Consider the following 18,852-nt stretch of genomic DNA (forward strand, 5'->3'; position numbering starts at 1 on the left):
ATATAAATTTATATGTTATCTTGCAGTTCTGAAAATCAAATTTTATTTTACTGTAAGCTACTTACAGAGGAACACTGCGAAAAATATAAAATACAATAGTTTAATAAAATCATTCTCATATGATACAAAACGTAAAACAAAGAACATATTTGGTTAAATATATGTATTTTGGTGCTTATCACTTTTAATATATAAATGTTAATTAATAGAAAATAGTACTGAACCACTTTTTTATATCTGAGAATATTGCAGAAAACATATAATGATGACTTTTATCCCAGGTTTACCCCTTTATCCCGTCGATATAGTCAATGTACCGTGATGTCGTTTTTGTATCTAACAGTTAAGTGCAGTTATGATGTCACAATGGTTTTTGTGAAAGCCTGAGGAAGTAAAATAAAGTGGAGGTCTCCATGTTCATGCAAAACGTGTAAAAGATCGTTTGTGAAGACATTAATAAAAAAAAATAGATTAAAAGAATTGTAATGAGTTGTAGTAGACTCGGGGATAAACAATTACACAACCCGTTGGATAAAAATCATATACTACTAGAAATCAGGCTGAGTTTTACAATGCTTGACAATGACACCCTTTATATAATATATATTATGCACAGTAATATTATTTTTCACTCTTCAGGTGTGACATTCAATTCGGTTTCCGAATCTTATCAGTCCATTTGTGGAACAGTATTCGCATTCAACGACCAAAACATTCGTCTCTGGTCGATAACTGGATCAGGTTTGATGCAATCTATTTTATTTTAAATCTATATACTTACATATATGTAACTTACAATGGATTTTTCTAATAAGTTATTTTTTATTGGATTAATGAAATTTATATTTTGTACTTTATATATATTACAATGGCTTTACTATCTCTCCTATGATAGTAAATTATCAATGTATCTTGTTTACGTTTAAATGTTTAAAATGTTTTAATATTTGATTTAAATTTATAAATGGAAGGATATGGAGATAACGAACAGTATTCAGACTCGTATTATACAGAATAAGACAGCATACCGGTACATGTCTACAGCTGTCACTGCTTACATATATGTCATGTGCAAAAGATCAATTTATCTCCTGGGTTAAATAAAACAAGAAGTTACATGTATCTAGGTACATATATCATGGCGTTTGAAAAAAAAAATTCTGTTTGAATTTTAATTCTTATTTTAAAAACAACAGTATTGAAAAATACTTAAGTAGTCTCAAGATTTTGTGTTAATGACGCAATACAAAACCAATACTTTTGAATCTTTAAATGTTCCTATTCAATGATAAATAGCCCATGAAAAGGTTAGTTAATTGACCTTATTGAAAATAATAATTGATATAGCTGAGACATTATTTAGCCCAGTTCTTCAAAAATTATACTCTGATACGCGGTTGTCCTGTATTTATTTTACCCCAAGAACTGCTCCTTAGTATGCTTAGTGCGTCACAAAAAAAAATCTTATACCTTAATTATTCATTTTTCCCTTTAACTAGAATTGCAAAATATCAAAACAAATACATAATATTAAATACTGAAATGTTTGTTTCAAAGACATTTTTTATATAAAGATAATAGGTGTATGATCTTCAAAGATGCTGTAAGTTTCAAACCACTGAACAGAGTTGTGGCAAAAGAGTAATAGATAACAGTTTTTTGTTAATAAAACCCTAAAAGAATGTAGGGAAAACAAAATTTATTTACATCTAGTCACATGTTATAATAAGATTTTTTTTTTACAGAAAACTACTTATATAATAGTGTTTTGTTTTGCGTGCACTATGTCTAAATAGTAGTCAGGGTTTGACGCATGAGCCGAAGGCAAAAATACACCACTATTGTTATTACTATGCTGACTGTTGTATAAAAATGACAACATTTTCTCCATTTCCAATATTAATGTTACATCACCTCTCATATTCATATAAGTAAAGCCCTATTATGACGTCATATTTTTTTTTTTTACAATATAACACCAATTTTTCTTCAAAGTAAGAATAGTTTCTTTATGACGTTTCACAAACCTTGATGTCCAATGTATAAAAGATCATCTGAAGGAAATATTCAATAAAACAAAAACAACTATCAAGACAGGACACTAATGATAACAGTAATTAACCATTTAAAATCAAGATTTAAAAAAAAAAAGAAACAACGTCTCGCCTAAGACGAATATTTTAATTATATAAATGAACATATTTTGAATCAAGAAGCTCCTGGATTCTCTGTCTCATTTGCTGTAAGTTCTTTGTAAAAAGCAGCATTCTTTCCGACAACTTGAACAATTTCAATTTGCAATTTGCAATGAAGCGCCTTTTAAAAAATGATGTAAATTTGATAATATGAAAGGCCTAGGCTCTCGTCGGGATTCGGTGAAGAATTGGTATAAATATTATGGTAATTTTCAATGTTTTCTTCTCAGGAATCACTTAATGAGTAAAAAATTTGTAAATAATGTACGTCATACATTTAGGCTTGTTAAGATTTAATGACTGGAATGGATTCGATGGTTCAAAAACATGTACATAGGAATATCGAAAGATTCTTTTAAAATGTTCTCAAATTTAGCAGATGAGTAATTTCCGACCATTTATATACTTAAATTGTATAATTTACTTTTTATTTTAGCCTTTACCGACATCGAACAGTAGGCACTATATAGTTCTTGTCCGTCCGTCTGCCTAGCCGATTTTATTTATGTCTGTTTTTTCTCCTTTTTTTGTCCGCAAAAAAAGATTTCCTTAAAGATTCAGGTGCCTGGAACTATGTTTCAGAACTGTTTTAATTGTGACAAAACCTTAACATAACATTTGCCCTCTTAGCTACGACTTGGTGTTTGACCCATTTCATGTTTAGCAAGGAGTAATTTTATCAAGTTTGAAGTGCTCACTGAAAGGCTATTACAACTAAACAACTATTGAAAATTAGCGATATGAGTACCGTCACAGATAATGCCAAAATTGAATCCTCGCTACAAAAACTGTTTATACGGTATTCCAAGGTATACCTGATGACAAAGCCCTTTTTTGATCAAATGGCAACAATTTTGACCTTTCAAACTTAACCAAAAAGTTTGATGCACGTTTGGCATAATTATTTCAGCGGAAGGCTCTAGAGCTTTCATGTTTCACCAATGTATCCCTTGTGATAAGAGCTTTCTTTGGATATCATCAATTTTGAACTTTATACTCTGATTTTCATTTGAGAAATTTTCAACCTTTTCATTATCTGCTATATTGGGGCATCAGTTTTATCAAACACATCGTTAATATTAATTTTATATTTTCTTTTCCCTGACAAATGCCAAAGCGCTCAGGTGAGCCATTGAAGCTAAAGTGGTCCTATCTATTAAATTATCTGCATTCAGTACGTTTGTCCAACATAATTTTTAAATCAAAAACATCCATTTTTTAGCAAATATTCCAGTGAATTGCATAAAATAAGAGTGTTTATTTTAAGGAAACTATGTTGCCTGTGCACGAGATGGATGGGGATCAGAAGAATTACAAAGTTCGTCCGCTGACCTTTTCATACAAGTCTGGATACTAGATTCCTGTAATAAACATTTTTCTTCCTCCTTCCAACTGGATAAAAACAATGCAGATCCTACGTCACCAACAGTGGACCGCGTGACACTGGGTTCTAGTTATAGCCTTAACACAACATTAGTATCTGTTCAGGTCAGTTGATGACGTCATTATTTGTCAAGTTGATTTTCAACACTATAACGCTTAGAGTTGTGCAATGACTTTTAGGTCTGTTGGAAAATGAAACACTTTCATTGGGATGGATGAAAAAAAAAACAAGAATTTTCACTACTTCAACTTTTTTTCTTTAATGCATAGTCAAAATACAAGTCAAGAACATTTCTAAATGAAATTTTTATAAATTCTTTAAATGGGATTACATCTTAAAGATAAGAACATCCTTTAAAATCCTCATACTATTTATACTATATACGGTTTAAAGAGTTATCTTTGGTGTACTGCATGTATTATATTAAAGTCTTTACATTCTAACATTTGTTTTTTAGAGTACCATGGTTACAAAAGTACTCTTTATGATTTTACTTTTTGAAAAAAAAGAATTTACCATGAAACTAAAGCCATAATACTGAATTTCTTCAAAATTTCAATTAAGTGCATTAAAATGAACTATTTCATAGATATTGAGTAATCAGAAAAGAAGGAAATCCATGTCAAAAATACCAATTATTGCACTAGTTCTCCGTAAGATTTATGGATAATGCTTAATCAAGTGATAGTAAATTTCAAAGATATCATCTTTTATCAATGTAAAAATCAAGGAATCAAAGCAAAGTTTTTGGAATCTTTTTTTTACATGAATGAATGATTCTTTTTTAAACAGGGCACATACATGTACCATAGTATATACAGCTTTTTTTTATTTTACTTGTCTAGAGAGAAAAGTTGTTTTTTTCTGAGAATATCTGTGCACAAAACATTCGCATTTGTTTTGTTTTTGAACAGTTTAATGCCCATTTCCAACCTTGTTCTTTTATCACTCACAATTGTGATTAAAATGATAAAAAAACATACATTATCAATGAATTCTATTCAGATGAAGGTTTTTACGTCAAACAATGCCGGATACGTGTTTTATGCTGGGGGCAGCGCTATGATTGATACGTCTACTGATCCATTCGGCGCCATTATATATGGATACACTGAAACGGAAGTGTTGCTATGGAGACCGGATATTGCCACTACTCACGGTTACCTGGTTTATGTCGGTGGGCAATGGGGAGCGGGAAATAATAATCAGCAAGATACCAGTGTTGAAGTGACTGTTAAAGTTATCGAATTAACAGGTGTAGTTTTTTAACAACCGAAGCTCTTTAGATATTTATTTTAAAAGACAAAAATTATTATCAATAATTTTTTCCGTATTTTTTTGAAAAAAAGCATTTGTCCTTTATGGCATGTCGTGAGAATAATAAGAAAGAACCATTTGACGAGAACAATATACGGTTTTCGTTCTTACAATTTTTTTACTACTGGAAGTTCAACGACCTATTTCTTAAAACCTGTATAGATTTTCTTTAAAGGATCTCCGTGCACTGGAACTAATGAATGCTCAGCGGACTGGACGACTCTGAAAACTATCTGTACTCCTACTGGTATTCTATTGATCTCTTTTTAAAAAGAAAATTAGTGTTCAAATATTTATATAAAATGAGCATTAGATAATTTCAAATAAACAAATTATTTATCATTGGCCGTATGAGTAACTCCACAGACTATTCGCAAATTAAAATAAAAAAAAATAGATCCTTAGAATGCGTTCAAATATTTGCTTTCATGATAGTCGTCGAGATATTGAACTTTAAGACATTAGTTGTATATATCTGTAGGGACAGATATGGATATAAAAGAATATATAATATACTCATTTTTTTTCCCTAATAGATGCTAAGAAATCCAATTAATTATCTTCAGTTGTTATTTGAATATTTGCAAATAAATAAAATAATTTTTCTCCAAAGATTGCCCTGATCCGCCCGATTTAGCCAATGCTTATAAAGTCTACAATGGAGTAAGCAATGGAAGTACTGCGATGTACTCGTGCATGCCTGGTTACGCTCAAAGCTCACATGACGTCATAATAACATGTACTGACGGATCCTGGTCCTCAAGCACCGTGTTTTGTGAAGGTTTGTTTTTTATTAGCTATTTCTGTAAAGTGCATTTCTTGCACTTTGTGATTTCATACCTAAAATTGTAACTTACAAATAAACAAGCAATAAATTTCAGATAAGAAATTTTATTGCAACTGAATTTACATGAAAGAATATGAAGTAAACAACCTTTTTTCAAATCGATAATTACAGGGATATCTTTAGATTGGTCTAATTGAACTATTGCATTTAATGGGTATATCTAAGAAAACAATAATGTCTTTTTTTGATTATCTGATCTTTCTTTAAGGAATAAATATTATATTCTGAGATTCTAAAATCTCAGTTTGTTAAAAAAAAGTAAATTGAAAATATCGAGAAACTCGGTGTCTACGAACACTGACATAGTTATCTTGGATCCCCAGTAATATAAATTTAGCAAATTTCTTGTACGGATATAACGAATTACGGATATAGCGAGGTAATTTCAGAAGTCCCCGTGACTTCATTATAACCGAGTCTTATTGTAAAAGAAAATTAAAAATTCTTTAACAGTCTGAAAAAAAGAAACCTATGCACAAGATGTGAAAAAAATAATATTGATTTCTCCTTGTTTTGGAGAATGAAAACGTGTTGTTTATTTCAAACAGCGATATGTGCAGCTCCTCCTTCCATTCCAAATGCTGATGTTCAAGTTTTTGATTTTATGGCTATATATTCCTGTCAAGAGGGTTATCTGTCTCAAACGGGAAGTAGTTTGATCAGCTGTTCCCAGTCAGTGTGGCAAACAACAACGTTTTCGTGCACTGGTAAGAAATCAGAATCTGTTTTTGACAAATATTTTGATTTCCGGAATATTTTTTTCTGATAAATAATTTTTTTTCTTAGTGACCTATACTCTTTGTCAATATATTTGATTTTTTGAAAGAAATATATTTTGATTTTATATTCTAATCAGATTAACTTTCATCAAACAACTCTGGTTTTTTTTCTACGTGTCATTTATGAAAAAATAAACCCAGTTTCCCATCCCTCAGCCTTGTAGTGTCTTTAGTATAATTAAGATATGACAACCGCGCGCTTCAGTGTGCTGTTTTAGGTATATGTGCAGTCATGATAACATTTTCTGTAATGCAATGTAGAGAAATATGATGATTGCTTAACAAAAGTTCACCTGAAATTTAATTTCAATGAACTTATGTTCGAGGCACGATTTCAGCCTATATATTTAATTTTGTATTACGTTTCTCTCACAGATATAATGAGATTAATCAGTGTTCATTTTCATTCAACTTAAGTTTTCATTTCTTCGCACTTTCAGCATCCTGTGGCCCGGCACCAAACATCACTGGTGCTGATGTCTTGGTGAATGGTGACGTAGCTATGTACGCTTGTCACTATGGTTTTAGTGCAACAAATGCTGACAATGAAATTAATTGCGTGTCTGGAACATGGCCTTCCACTACTTTCCAGTGTACAGGTATTTTTACATGTAATGTTAATTACCATTTTTTTTTTATTAAAAAAATCTTAAATATCCAGATACTGTCAAAGCTCACAGAAAATATTATACCAGCAGTTCGGTCTTTATAAGTCACGATGTATCTCTATAAATTTACTGTATCAAAATTTTAATTTTACTTGCAACTAAATTCATCCATAATTCAACCAAAAGTTCAGCCCATCATCAACTTCTATTCAAAGTGCAGAATTGACATCGAAACAATGTGGATGACTCAATGCTGCCTCAGCTTTCATAAGCAACCAAAATTCCACGTTGATTGAACCTTAGGTTCAACGTTGATCAAACTCTGAATCAACCTTGAAATGTCTGCTGGGATATATCTCATTTCATTTTTTCTAATTGCTTTCAAGATTCTTCAAACAACGGGGTCAGTAGAATCAACAACCAAACTCTTAACGAATGGATTGCTCGAATCAGGAGAGAACTTATTATCAACAGAAAGAGAACAAATGCCTATCTGAGAAGTTTGACAAGTGTATACGATCCGCGCCCGAGCGCCATTGCAATAGGTAGTTCCGGAGTGTTCATCTTCAGTTTTGCTTTTCTATTAATAATGATACCAGATATCATAACTGTGATCAGGTACATACAAGAACGTTATTTTACTAACGGTAAAAGTGATGATTAAATGTATATATGTCATTGTCTGAAATTGGTGATAAAGGCGTGGGTGTTGATTTATAATAAAACACGAATACATAATTTCAAACACCCTCTAAGTGTATTTTTTTTATAATTTCAAATAGAGATGAAGAGTTCATACACTGAGGTTTATTTTAATAATAAAAATATTGTAATCGATTAGCAAAAAAAATATTCCTATATCTTACAAATATTTTAGTTATTCCACAGAAGAACTGATCGTTAAATCGTGATATTTTCGATTTTTTTTAGCAAAAAAAATATTCCTACATTTTACAAATATTTTAGTTATTCCATAGAAGAAAAAAATCTTGCTTTATTGTTTGAAATTGATCGTCAATAAAATACAAAGTGATATTTTACAAAAATTGGGTTTTTTTTCAAAGAACTAAATGCGAAACGCCAATTTTGAAAACTAAATTCCTAAAAAATGAATTAACCACAGTGTTTAATACTATTTTTGTTTCTTGACGTCACAAACTCGTCCGATTTTATAACATTTTTAGAAAAGGGACTTGGTCGAAATTTCAATTTTAAGATTTGTATAAACCAAGATATTTGCTTTATTGTTTGATTTTTCATTTACACATTATATCGTTTTCCTTAACACACATACTGTTTTGATAAATGATAATATAAAGTGATAACTTAATACAAAAATCTGTTGTTCTTAATTTGTCCAATAAAAAGCATTACCTATTTAATGTTGCAAATTTGTATTTTTCTGAATTGTGTGTGTTTTTTCTATAAGAAAGCAACTCTTTTCTTTTCATTTAACAAAATCATACCACTAAAATTTTGAAAACTTAAGGGATTCAATAGAAATTCTGGGTACGTTCATAAATTTTTAACATTGATCAATAAAAAAGTATTACGCAAATCTTTTGATGGGCTGAGTGAATTTTTGCATAGAATTAATGAAATGCTTTAGAAAAATGGAAATATTCACAGTGGGTAATATTCTTCAAAAATAAATGACATGTAGACCTCCGTAAGGTGAATTTAATTTAATTCGAAAACCCGCAAAACGCTATTTTTTCTCGGATTGTCAGGGGAATTTTAACAATAAATAAATTTCTTTTATTTAATTCAAGTACTGAGAAAAATAGAAGTCATCGTCTAGTGCGTAGACAAATTAGGCATAAATTTTAAATTTAGAGACTTGAAATGATACACTGTATTTTGAAAGAGCCTTTGTAAAACCCACGGGAGATCGCAAAAAACAGCTTCAGAAGTATCTGACTATCTGTAAATTAATATGAGTTTCAACTTAATATTGAACATTGGCTGTCAAAATGTTTATTTATCATCAAACCTATCGTTTCAGGTATTGATTTATATAAATGAGATCTTTAGATTAATACTTTATAAGAAAAATACACTGGAGGTTTTCTTATGTAACAAAAGCACATGATCAAACCAAATGAGAACTTAAAATTATTTTAATAACTTAAGTACAGAATTCTGTTTTTTTTTTCTATCATCCGATAACAAGAGCCTTCTCAGTTGTAACTGAATCTCCGCCTTCCGCTCTGAAAGAAAGTATTTAAAAAAATCCAAATTAACACTGAATAAACAAAAAAAAAATCAATTCTTGAACACATATTTGCAGTTATATGATTTGAAATGCAGAGAAAACACATTAATTAGGTAAAAAAATATCGAAGATAACAATGTAGGAATTGCAAATGTTTGATTTCTACGCAGACAAAGATTCCTGTCTGCAAAGCAAAAATATAAATCCAACCCTTTTGTCTTCTTCTCAAGATTGTACTTTGACAGTATATTCTAACGTGATTATTTTAACATATCATGGTAGATGTCTCAAAATGCATTCAATATAAAGAAAAACGGTGTTTTATTTACATTTTTATTAGTTTTAATGCAAGAAAATAAACTCACGGTTTCTCGCAGATGAAGTTCGTGTACCTATCGTTACAGTTAATGTCCTCCCATTTAAATGAATCGCCATTGTAGAACAGGCGCACGCAGTTGTTTGTATCATTTCTCGTGGGTTTTCCTGCGCCCCACGCTGAGAAGTTCCCTATGGGGTACCCCGTCTCTAACCAACGGAAGGATCCTTCAATTGTGTAGTCACTAGCGCCTATCCAAAAGGCGTTTTGACGCAATGCTATAACAATGCTAGATATTATTAATTTAAAAAGAAAAGAACTAAATGCACAAAAGAAGTTCAAATAAGCATTGTGTTCATTACTCACGCACGATGGAGAAGAGTTTTGAGATCAGGTAAGATTGAAATTAAGTTAAAGATTCATTAAAGTTTATGCCAGATCCTTTTGTTTCGATTTCGTTTGTTTGTTTGTTCGTTTGGGGTTTTTTGAGGGGGTTGGAGAGGGGTCCTTCGAGAAGACTGCAAAGTATTTTTCACAGCAGCATATTCGGCAACCTTAAATCTAATCATCGTAAGCAAGTAAATATTTAAAACTATGTGCTGGAATCAAATATTTCTAATATCTGAAAAAAAAGCAATTAAAATTAAATTTGAAAGTTACTGCAACATAAGTGTTAAGTTAATGTTGTAGCTTTGTAAATGATGTTAGAAATACTGTTTAAAGTATATATACATTCGTTTGAATAATTTTAGGGGGGGGATAAAAACAAATCTTTTGTACATTTCTTCGATACACGCTTAGTGAGACTCATATAGAGAAACTGAATACCAAAAAGAAAGGTTTTTATCTCGGCAGACGCTAAATATTTTTGAAGGCCTCCATATTATTTTTGGTGACCTTTTTTTCTACTTGGCACCTACTTTCTTCCGTATAAATCTGCGTTTTAGAAAGGTTTAAAAAGGGATCAATTTTGAGTTACAGTAAAACTAGAAAAAAAAAACATGTTATGGCATTTAAACTTGTTTTTTAGCAGCCATGTTATGTTATTGTGGAAACAAATTAAGATATAGATACTGAAAAAAATTATTACATATATACTCATAAAATGTTTTTCAATATAATCTTGTCCGACACTTTTCGCAAATAAAATTAAAATTGCATCCGTGTGATTATGGCAAATGTGAGGCGATAAACATCAATAAATGAACATATTTAAAAAATAAAAAGGTTAACGTGGAACATATGTATTCAAATCAGAGTCACTCTTAAATTTTCTACTTAATCGGTCAATGAAAGGCATGTTTAAAGATGTGTCATCTGCGTTGATTATGGCAAATGTGAGCAGCGTTATGTGACGTCACAATAGAGACGTTTTTTTTTACCTGTTTACTTTTGCAACTTTGAATGAAATTATTTAAAAAATAAAAATTCATCATTAATAACAGTTTTATTTGGTTTTTTAATATTAACCTTTGGTTGATAATTCATAGCAACAGTTATGAAGAAATATGATATTGCAAAAAGATTAGATAAAATCAGCGAAGAAAGTTGCTTAAATCAGGGAAATACTCTGTATGTTTAATTTTATTTTACCATTAAATGTATTTTCTGGATAAAACTGGTATGTATGTACCTATATTTGCTTATTGATTTAATTTTTTTCTAATCAAAACAAAATACTCGTTTTTCGCACAATAGTTTTATATTCGGAAGATGTGTCAATATTTATTAATGTCATATTTCTCGTTTATTTTATCATAAAGGTATACTTTTTTCTTTGTTAAAATAAAGAGATGAATCCTTCCTTTAAAAAAAAATGAATTACAACATTTTCACATAAAGACTTTTAAAGATATTACCTGTTATGCATGTCGGAATTGTAAAAAAACCAACTTAACATTATAAACAAGAGATTTTAAATTAAGAAAAAAGTCATATTTATACCTTTTGATTTCGAATTTTGACATTTTTGGTTCTTTTTAGCGCATTTTTGAAGTAGAACAATAAGAATAATCTATTTTTAGCATTTCACACTGTTTTTGCACGTGCTCCTGTGTAAAAATAAGCATATAAAGGTATTGTTTATAATACCGAAAAATTAAGAGCAAGTGGTAAGGAAAGAAATGTCAAAGTTTTGAAAATTTCACACAAAGACTTTTCGGACATAGGTCCCCCCTTAACCAGGAACAAAAAGAGATTTTAAATAAATTTCTATTTAAATTATTTCTCCAAAAGTAATAATAAAATTGCTATAAATACAAAAATATATATGTCAGTTATTTGAAATCAACTGAAAAATTCAAAAGAAATATAATGTATGCTTTCCAAAATATGACTTAAATATAACATTTGCATATTTTTAGCGTTTCCCCTTCGTTTCATTTAGAATATTTGCGATTCGCAAAAGAACATAGTGAACATACTCTTTTCTCAATTAAGCCATATGTCAAAACTTTGAAACATAGACAAACTTCAATTTTGACTATATACATACAGTAGGTCTGATTAATTACCGTAACTGTTGCTTGTGATGTTTCCCATATTTTGAAGCAAAATTGCATTACAACTCGTCCTCGTTTTTTTTCCATGCGATTTTGGAGAGGAAATACCAATGCCGTCATTTAATTTTCAGTTAAAGACTAGAAAATTACGAGAATTATCTTTTAAAAAAATTGGGAGATCTGACACATTCTAAGAAAAAATACACTTTAAAATGTGACGTTCAGTTGTGAAGCAGTGACACTCCCTATGCTCTGTGTTTTAAACATCTATAACATGAATTCAAATAAACATTATTAAATTAAAATTTCAGTGTTAATTTTTTTATCCAAATTAAAGATGAAGAAAGAAGAAAAATTATCTTTATAGACTATATTATGATTTGCATAATTTAAGATTATGATTTTTTATGAAATTTTAGGATTTTATATTTACAAATATAGTAAGGCTAAAAATTAATGATGAAGAAAGAAGAAAAATATCTTTATTGACTATATTATGATTTACATAATTTAAGCTGGTAAATGATTTTTTATGAAATTTTAGGATTATATATTTACAAATGTAGTAAAGCCTTTTTACTATTTGGGGGGGTCGATTTACCTTAATTAAGACTTTAATTCATATTGATATACATTTGCTTTTACATAGAAAGATATAAAATTATCACATCAGTTTCATCTTCTCATATACTAGTATCCTGCACATGCCTCGAGCCACCTTAAGATTCTCATACATTTAACTAGTAATAGACGCTTACTTCTGCATCCAACCATGATCGTCTGTCATGGCCAAAATAAATACACTCGCCCCTGAACTCGGCCCAGTCAACAGGACACACCGAGAGTACGGCGGAGATCACTGAAATTCACAAACTGTCATATGCTTTCACATAGAATAGATATAGAATATTCAAATCAAAGTTTTTCCTTCTCTGAAGTAGCATCATTCATAATAAAATCTTTATATCGTGTCGCAAAAGTAACTGCTTGTAAATCTGAATGAATGCTTAAAATCATTGTCATGGATAGTGATATAACTGTTCTACATTTAAGATCAACAACATTAGCACCCATTCAATCGGAAATATATCTGAGAAAACATGAAATGAATTCCTAAATAGCATTAGCAAATTATATTATGCAAAAACATAATTTTAATTCAAAACTCTTAAAATATAAAAATTATATGACCTGCTACAAAGAGGGCTGTAAAACACAGGGTTTTCATTGTGCTGGTTCCCTTATCAGCCTGTTGACCTGGTTGATTTATAACTCACATTTGACAGACATAATAATACAATGTACAGTGTAACCTTTACCAGTAGATCAGTGCGTCCTATACAGTACTTCTGGCTTGTTTTAGATAAAAGGAGAAATTAGATGACTATATTGCACAAGGAATCTAAGTTTTTCTCAAGGGTTTAGAAGATATTTGGAAAGTAGATGTTTTAGAACACACCGGTAACTAAGGAAGCTGTCATAAATTGGGGAACATTCAAACGATATATCATGCTTTAAAACAACACCAGAAAAAAAATATTTATAGAACATTCTTAACAAAGAAAAAAAAGTATTCGTTAGTTCAGTGAAGAATGGAATCTCTCCACCACGATATAATTCTAAAATTCTTTTACTTATGTGTTTAGTTTCAAATGAGGAGTTGTATTGAATTTTTAAAAAAAGCATCCCTTAATGATAAAGATTGACGTTTAAGTCAGGTGCTTACATACCTACCCAATACCTCAATTGATATCTTTTAATAAAATGTTAGCCAAGTTAAAATAAAATATACACAAGATTCCGTGTTACCAAATTGTGGGGGGGGGGGGGTGTATGAGATATTAGAAATGTTGATTTAATTCCATTTTTTCTTCTTATGAATAAGCTTGAGAACTTTGTTTTGTAAATGTTGATTATTTTTAAGTTAATTTTTTTTAGGAAAAGTATCCATTTAGAATTGTTGCATATTTATTTTTTTAATAATTAAAAAGAAATTGGTTTTTAGCTTAAATGTAAATTTACAAAATACATGTAAAAATCTTTTTGCTTCGTTAAAACTCCTGCTCGAGATTTTCAATTTTTTTGCAAAAAACATTTCAATGCTAAAAAATTTCCATCGTAATTATAACAACAAATACACCTACCAGAACGTCATTTTGTCTGTGAATACCAGATACCAAATGATAAATTAAACTTAGAGAACGTGAGCTACAAAATATATGAAATATGATGTAAATTATCAGTTGGTAAATTTCAAACATTTATTAGAAAAAAAACGATAATTTTCTTTTAAAAGTGAAAGTTACCCCATAAAATAATGATTTACCCCCCTTTTATGCATTTCAAGTCTTTCGGTCGATAAATAAGCGCTGGGTGAAATCCAAGTCAATTGTTTCATTGGTAAAACTGAAAATCAAAAATGTTTATATCATATGACTTCTTCAAAATTACACAGTAAATCAGTTATTCTATTTTATCAAAGAATAAAAGCTAATTTTACAAAAATACAGGACATTCGCATTTGCATTATTTTTTGGAATTTTTAATAGAGTTTTTGAGATAATGACTTCAAATAATCTCTTGAAGAGCATGGATTGTTTTTTTTTTTTTTTTTTTTTTTTTTTGCTTTATACATGTATTCCGTGTTAACTTACCATTTTTTAAAACTTATAAAAAAAAATGTCTAATCGGCAGAAAATGCTCACTTAGGCATTTAGTCAAACCTCAGCGTTTTAGAGGTTCGTGTTTGCTCTGATCTTTATTTGTATTCTTAATTGGACTTTTGAGCTTAAATACTGTTCGACATTTCCTTATTAATATTGCTGTTTCAAGTAAGTTTAAGTCGACCTTCAGTTATTTTGACGACGTTTAAAGAATTTATAATAACAATTCTCAATTATTTGTAAACATTGACTCAAACAAAGTCAAGTATATCTACATGTACTTTATAATTAGGCGTTTTACTGACTAAAGACAATATAGGAGCCAAATGTATCTTCACTGTCTGACCAAGGAGATGACTTTAGATTTTCGTCTTAAACTTTAATTCAAAAAGTACTCGGCGTACGCTATGACAACGTCGAGCAAAATATACTGTTTGAAATCGTTGTAATCCATGGCACTGATACCACCTTGGATGCTTTGGAGGTCCATGTTAGCTCTGCTCCTAATTTGTATTGTTTTATGGAATTTGATATTGAATACTGTTCGTTATCTCCATATCCTTCATTGTATAAAATTTTATTTAAACAAAAAAAGCAAAAGCCATAACCAGTAATGAAGTGTATGTCTTTCGCTAGACGCTGCAAATTGATCATCTGGATGCAAATAATTATGCTTTTTTTATTTCCCTCAAAATTCATGTATACACCGACTGTATTTATGGACTGCTCATTCTAAAAAAAAAAAGAAACAGATATATTACTAAACTTAGTTTCAAGTACACTCTATCTTTGTAACTTATAAATGAGTATTTCATGCATATAAGTTGAATTTTGTTTGATTTTACATGAGGTTTGATTCATTAAATTATGCATTAATACAATAGTTCGTATTAAGATTTATCTTTTGTTTTCAAAGGTAGCATATTCGGAGAATTAAATGTATATTTTCTCTTTAAAAAAAATAATCAAAAGAATTTAATGTCATTTGGCTTACTGTTTTTCACATATATACGTCGTGTCTCTATGGTTGCACTCCACATCAACCCATTTGAGCTCGTCTCCCACCCACTCCATCATCATACAATTAAAGGTTCCGTTGTTGGTTGGTCGTCCGTCAGCCCAGTTCGTGTAGGGACCGACCGCTGCTCCCGTCTCCAACCATCTCCAGGAACCCTCGATGGCAAAGTCAGAGGCACCAGTCCAATAACGATACAGACGGTTACCTTGTAATCAAGAGCAACTATACAATTAAAAATCAAAAATGCTCAAATGTGCTGGTTTACCTTCATGTTTATCCTATCCTGATGTAATGCATGTCAGTAGCTATAAGAGCAACTCTTTGGTAACTTTCTCCTCCCAAAGACAAAACATTGTGTATAGGTGTTCACTTCCAAGCATTTATATGTATGACCTCAATGTGCTTGCGTAAGCTGGTGATTCTTTCTTAGTTGATAGATGGAGTTCGAATGCTTAGGCAAAATAAAGGCCAGTTGATACCTGGTTTTTGTGTAATATATTTATTTATATTTGGCTCATCTCTTCTATTTGATATTTTTTATTGCAATTGTGTTAAAACGAGATGAGAAACTTGCATATGCTATGAAGCACTTATTAGAATCAAGAATAATCACCATTTAAGATAATAATTCCGTGAATACTCACTGTGCATTACACTGACCACTTGTCGTATAAATGTGGCTTTAGCAGCATTATCAACCGTAACTAGATACGAGTTTTTGGATTTACAGTCTCTCTATAAAATATAACATGGCCAATCAATTATCGTGAAATCATTAATATCCCACACAAAGTCCACAAATGTTATAGCCTCGCAGATAACTTATAATTATATCAAATACGAACATCATTATGTTTATAAAATACTGTGGTTTTATCAATTTTAGTTGGCATCAATTTTCATGGATTTTATTAAACAGGCGTTTTCGAGGATACGTAATTTCGTGGACAAAAGCAGTGCCTATACAAATGAATAGCATACTTCTTAATTCAATGAACATTGGAATTCGTGAATCTTTTCAACAACGAAATCCTCGAAAATTGGTGCTCAACGAATATTGATGAAACCACAGTATAAGTTGTGGACAAAAAATGTTGTTCAAAATTCATTTATTGACAAGAGTAGATATTATCTTTCTGCCTTGGGGTGGGAGTTGTGTCAAAATCATTCATAAGAACCTACCGATTTCCATTAGTGTATCAAATATATTAATTTTGCTATTTTGTTCACTTGTCTTAAACTAGCATTATGGATTTTTGACATGATTACTTCATTTAAATTTTTTGACTGCTAAGTATCAAATTACTTTTTATCCCGTGATGAAGCTCGGAAGAAAAGATAAATGTAAAATGTCTCAACAAAATAAAGGTATTTTTTTAGCATTTTGACTAAATACTAGACCCTTAGTCAGTAACTAAAACGAATTAACTTATTATTATTATTCCATATTGAGTAGCGATTGTTAAACCTCAATTATTGCTGCAATGTTCCCTTAAATATATTTTTTTCAGTAAACTGCATGTACCTGAGAACCCAGATAATCCCTTCTGTCATGTCCAAAGTACAGGCATTCTCCGTCATATTCTGCCCAGTCAAGAGGGCAATTACATAGTGTACAGGCAATAGCTACAATCAGAAAAAATATATAAACAGCGTACAGGCAATGGATGAAAAAAAGAGACAGAAGAAACAGTATACATAGTGTACAGACGATGGCTGAAAGAGGGAAGTAAGAAACAGTATACATAGTGTTCAGGCGTTTGCTACAAAGAGATGGGATGTATAAACAGTATGCAGACAATGGCATTAAAAAGATGGAAGAAATGCACAGAAAGACTTAGCGCAAGATTTTCCAACAACCCTTTTATCTATAATAACAGGTACTTCAATTTGTTGCATACAAAGAGTGCCATGCATGGCGTAAATCTACGTATTTTGATAAACCATTGATATTCAGCTCAAGATATGTCTTCGCAGGGTTGAAAAAATGGGACACCAGTGTATATTAAGAATGTTGCATTTTCCATGTGCATATTCATCAAGAATAGAGGAAAAAAATCTTTTTTTTATTCTATGAAGAAGTTACTTTATAAAATAGCCCCAAAAATGCTACAAGAAAAGTAAATTTGTTAAAATACCTGCTGAAATGAGAATAAGATGTCGAATCATGTTCTGTCTTCTGAGGCACGAATTATTATCAGAAAATGACCCAAATCTAGACAGACGGAACACAATCACCTTAGTAGGGATCCGGACATAGTACATTAGACATTAATCCTGTAACTGACCAACTTTCTCTGGCCTGTCCAATCTATTTGGGTTTCTGTGATTTTGGTCCATTTTACTTTTGAAATAATGTCTAATATTTGAGATACGAACGAGTAGGCTTTTTTTATTTTTGTCTGATCATGTGGGGCGATGATTTGAATTTTTTTGAATGTTCCTAGTTATAATGTTTTTTAAATTTCAAAATACGACGCAAGAATAGGTATTTGATAAAAGGGGGAAAGAAAAAAAATATTCAATGCTATTCCTACACATGTATCTTTGAAATACTGAATGCAAACATTTACTATCATATTATTGATTTTCACATGGTCTATGCATCAGAATATTGTCAAGATTAAATATAATCTTTCAATATACATTGAATAACTTTCACTCACTGTCAATACTCAATGTTTACTTTTATGCATAATAGGTCTCTATCTTATATAAGCTACCCTGGTAGTTTATTATAATCATAAATACCAGAATACTTTAACAAAACTGCAATATTATAGACAACAACGAAATATAGAATCAGTTTAAATTACTATATACCTCTGCACAAGAGGAGAAACTTGCTCACTGTGTTTAAAAATTCAATCAGCATTTCTATGCATAAAATTTGTATTATAGTTGCAAATAGTTATAGAGACTTTACCCAACCTCTTTTTCCGCACAAGTTAATGAGCACATTAAGTATCATGCGGAATGTTTCTTAGGGGAAATGATATGCAATTTGCA

General features: G+C 30.5%; 2 protein-coding genes across 2 annotated transcripts; one reads left to right on the forward strand and one right to left on the reverse strand.

Annotated features, from left to right (window-relative positions):
* The first annotated feature begins 3,303 nt into the window (after nt 1-3,303).
* Nucleotides 3,304-7,794, forward strand: LOC134257344 (uncharacterized). Its single transcript, XM_062739970.1, has 8 exons — nt 3,304-3,319; nt 3,463-3,683; nt 4,585-4,834; nt 5,072-5,143; nt 5,510-5,677; nt 6,292-6,450; nt 6,963-7,121; nt 7,517-7,794. Exons 1-8 carry the CDS (start codon nt 3,304-3,306, stop codon nt 7,792-7,794), a joined length of 1,323 nt encoding a protein of 440 aa, XP_062595954.1.
* A 7,692-nt stretch (nt 7,795-15,486) lies between these two features.
* Nucleotides 15,487-18,110, reverse strand: LOC134257350 (perlucin-like protein). Its single transcript, XM_062739978.1, has 5 exons — nt 17,982-18,110; nt 17,369-17,469; nt 16,488-16,578; nt 15,820-16,048; nt 15,487-15,557 (listed from the first exon to the last, which is right to left on the reverse strand). Exons 1-5 carry the CDS (start codon nt 18,106-18,108, stop codon nt 15,542-15,544), a joined length of 564 nt encoding a protein of 187 aa, XP_062595962.1. The 5' UTR covers nt 18,109-18,110; the 3' UTR covers nt 15,487-15,541.
* Between the last annotated feature and the right edge of the window lie 742 nt (nt 18,111-18,852).

This window comes from Saccostrea cucullata, unplaced genomic scaffold, assembly GCF_032062105.1.
Source record: "Saccostrea cucullata isolate Sc308-1 unplaced genomic scaffold, CSIRO_AGI_Scuc_v1 ctg814, whole genome shotgun sequence".
NCBI classification, from domain to species: domain Eukaryota; kingdom Metazoa; phylum Mollusca; class Bivalvia; order Ostreida; family Ostreidae; genus Saccostrea; species Saccostrea cuccullata.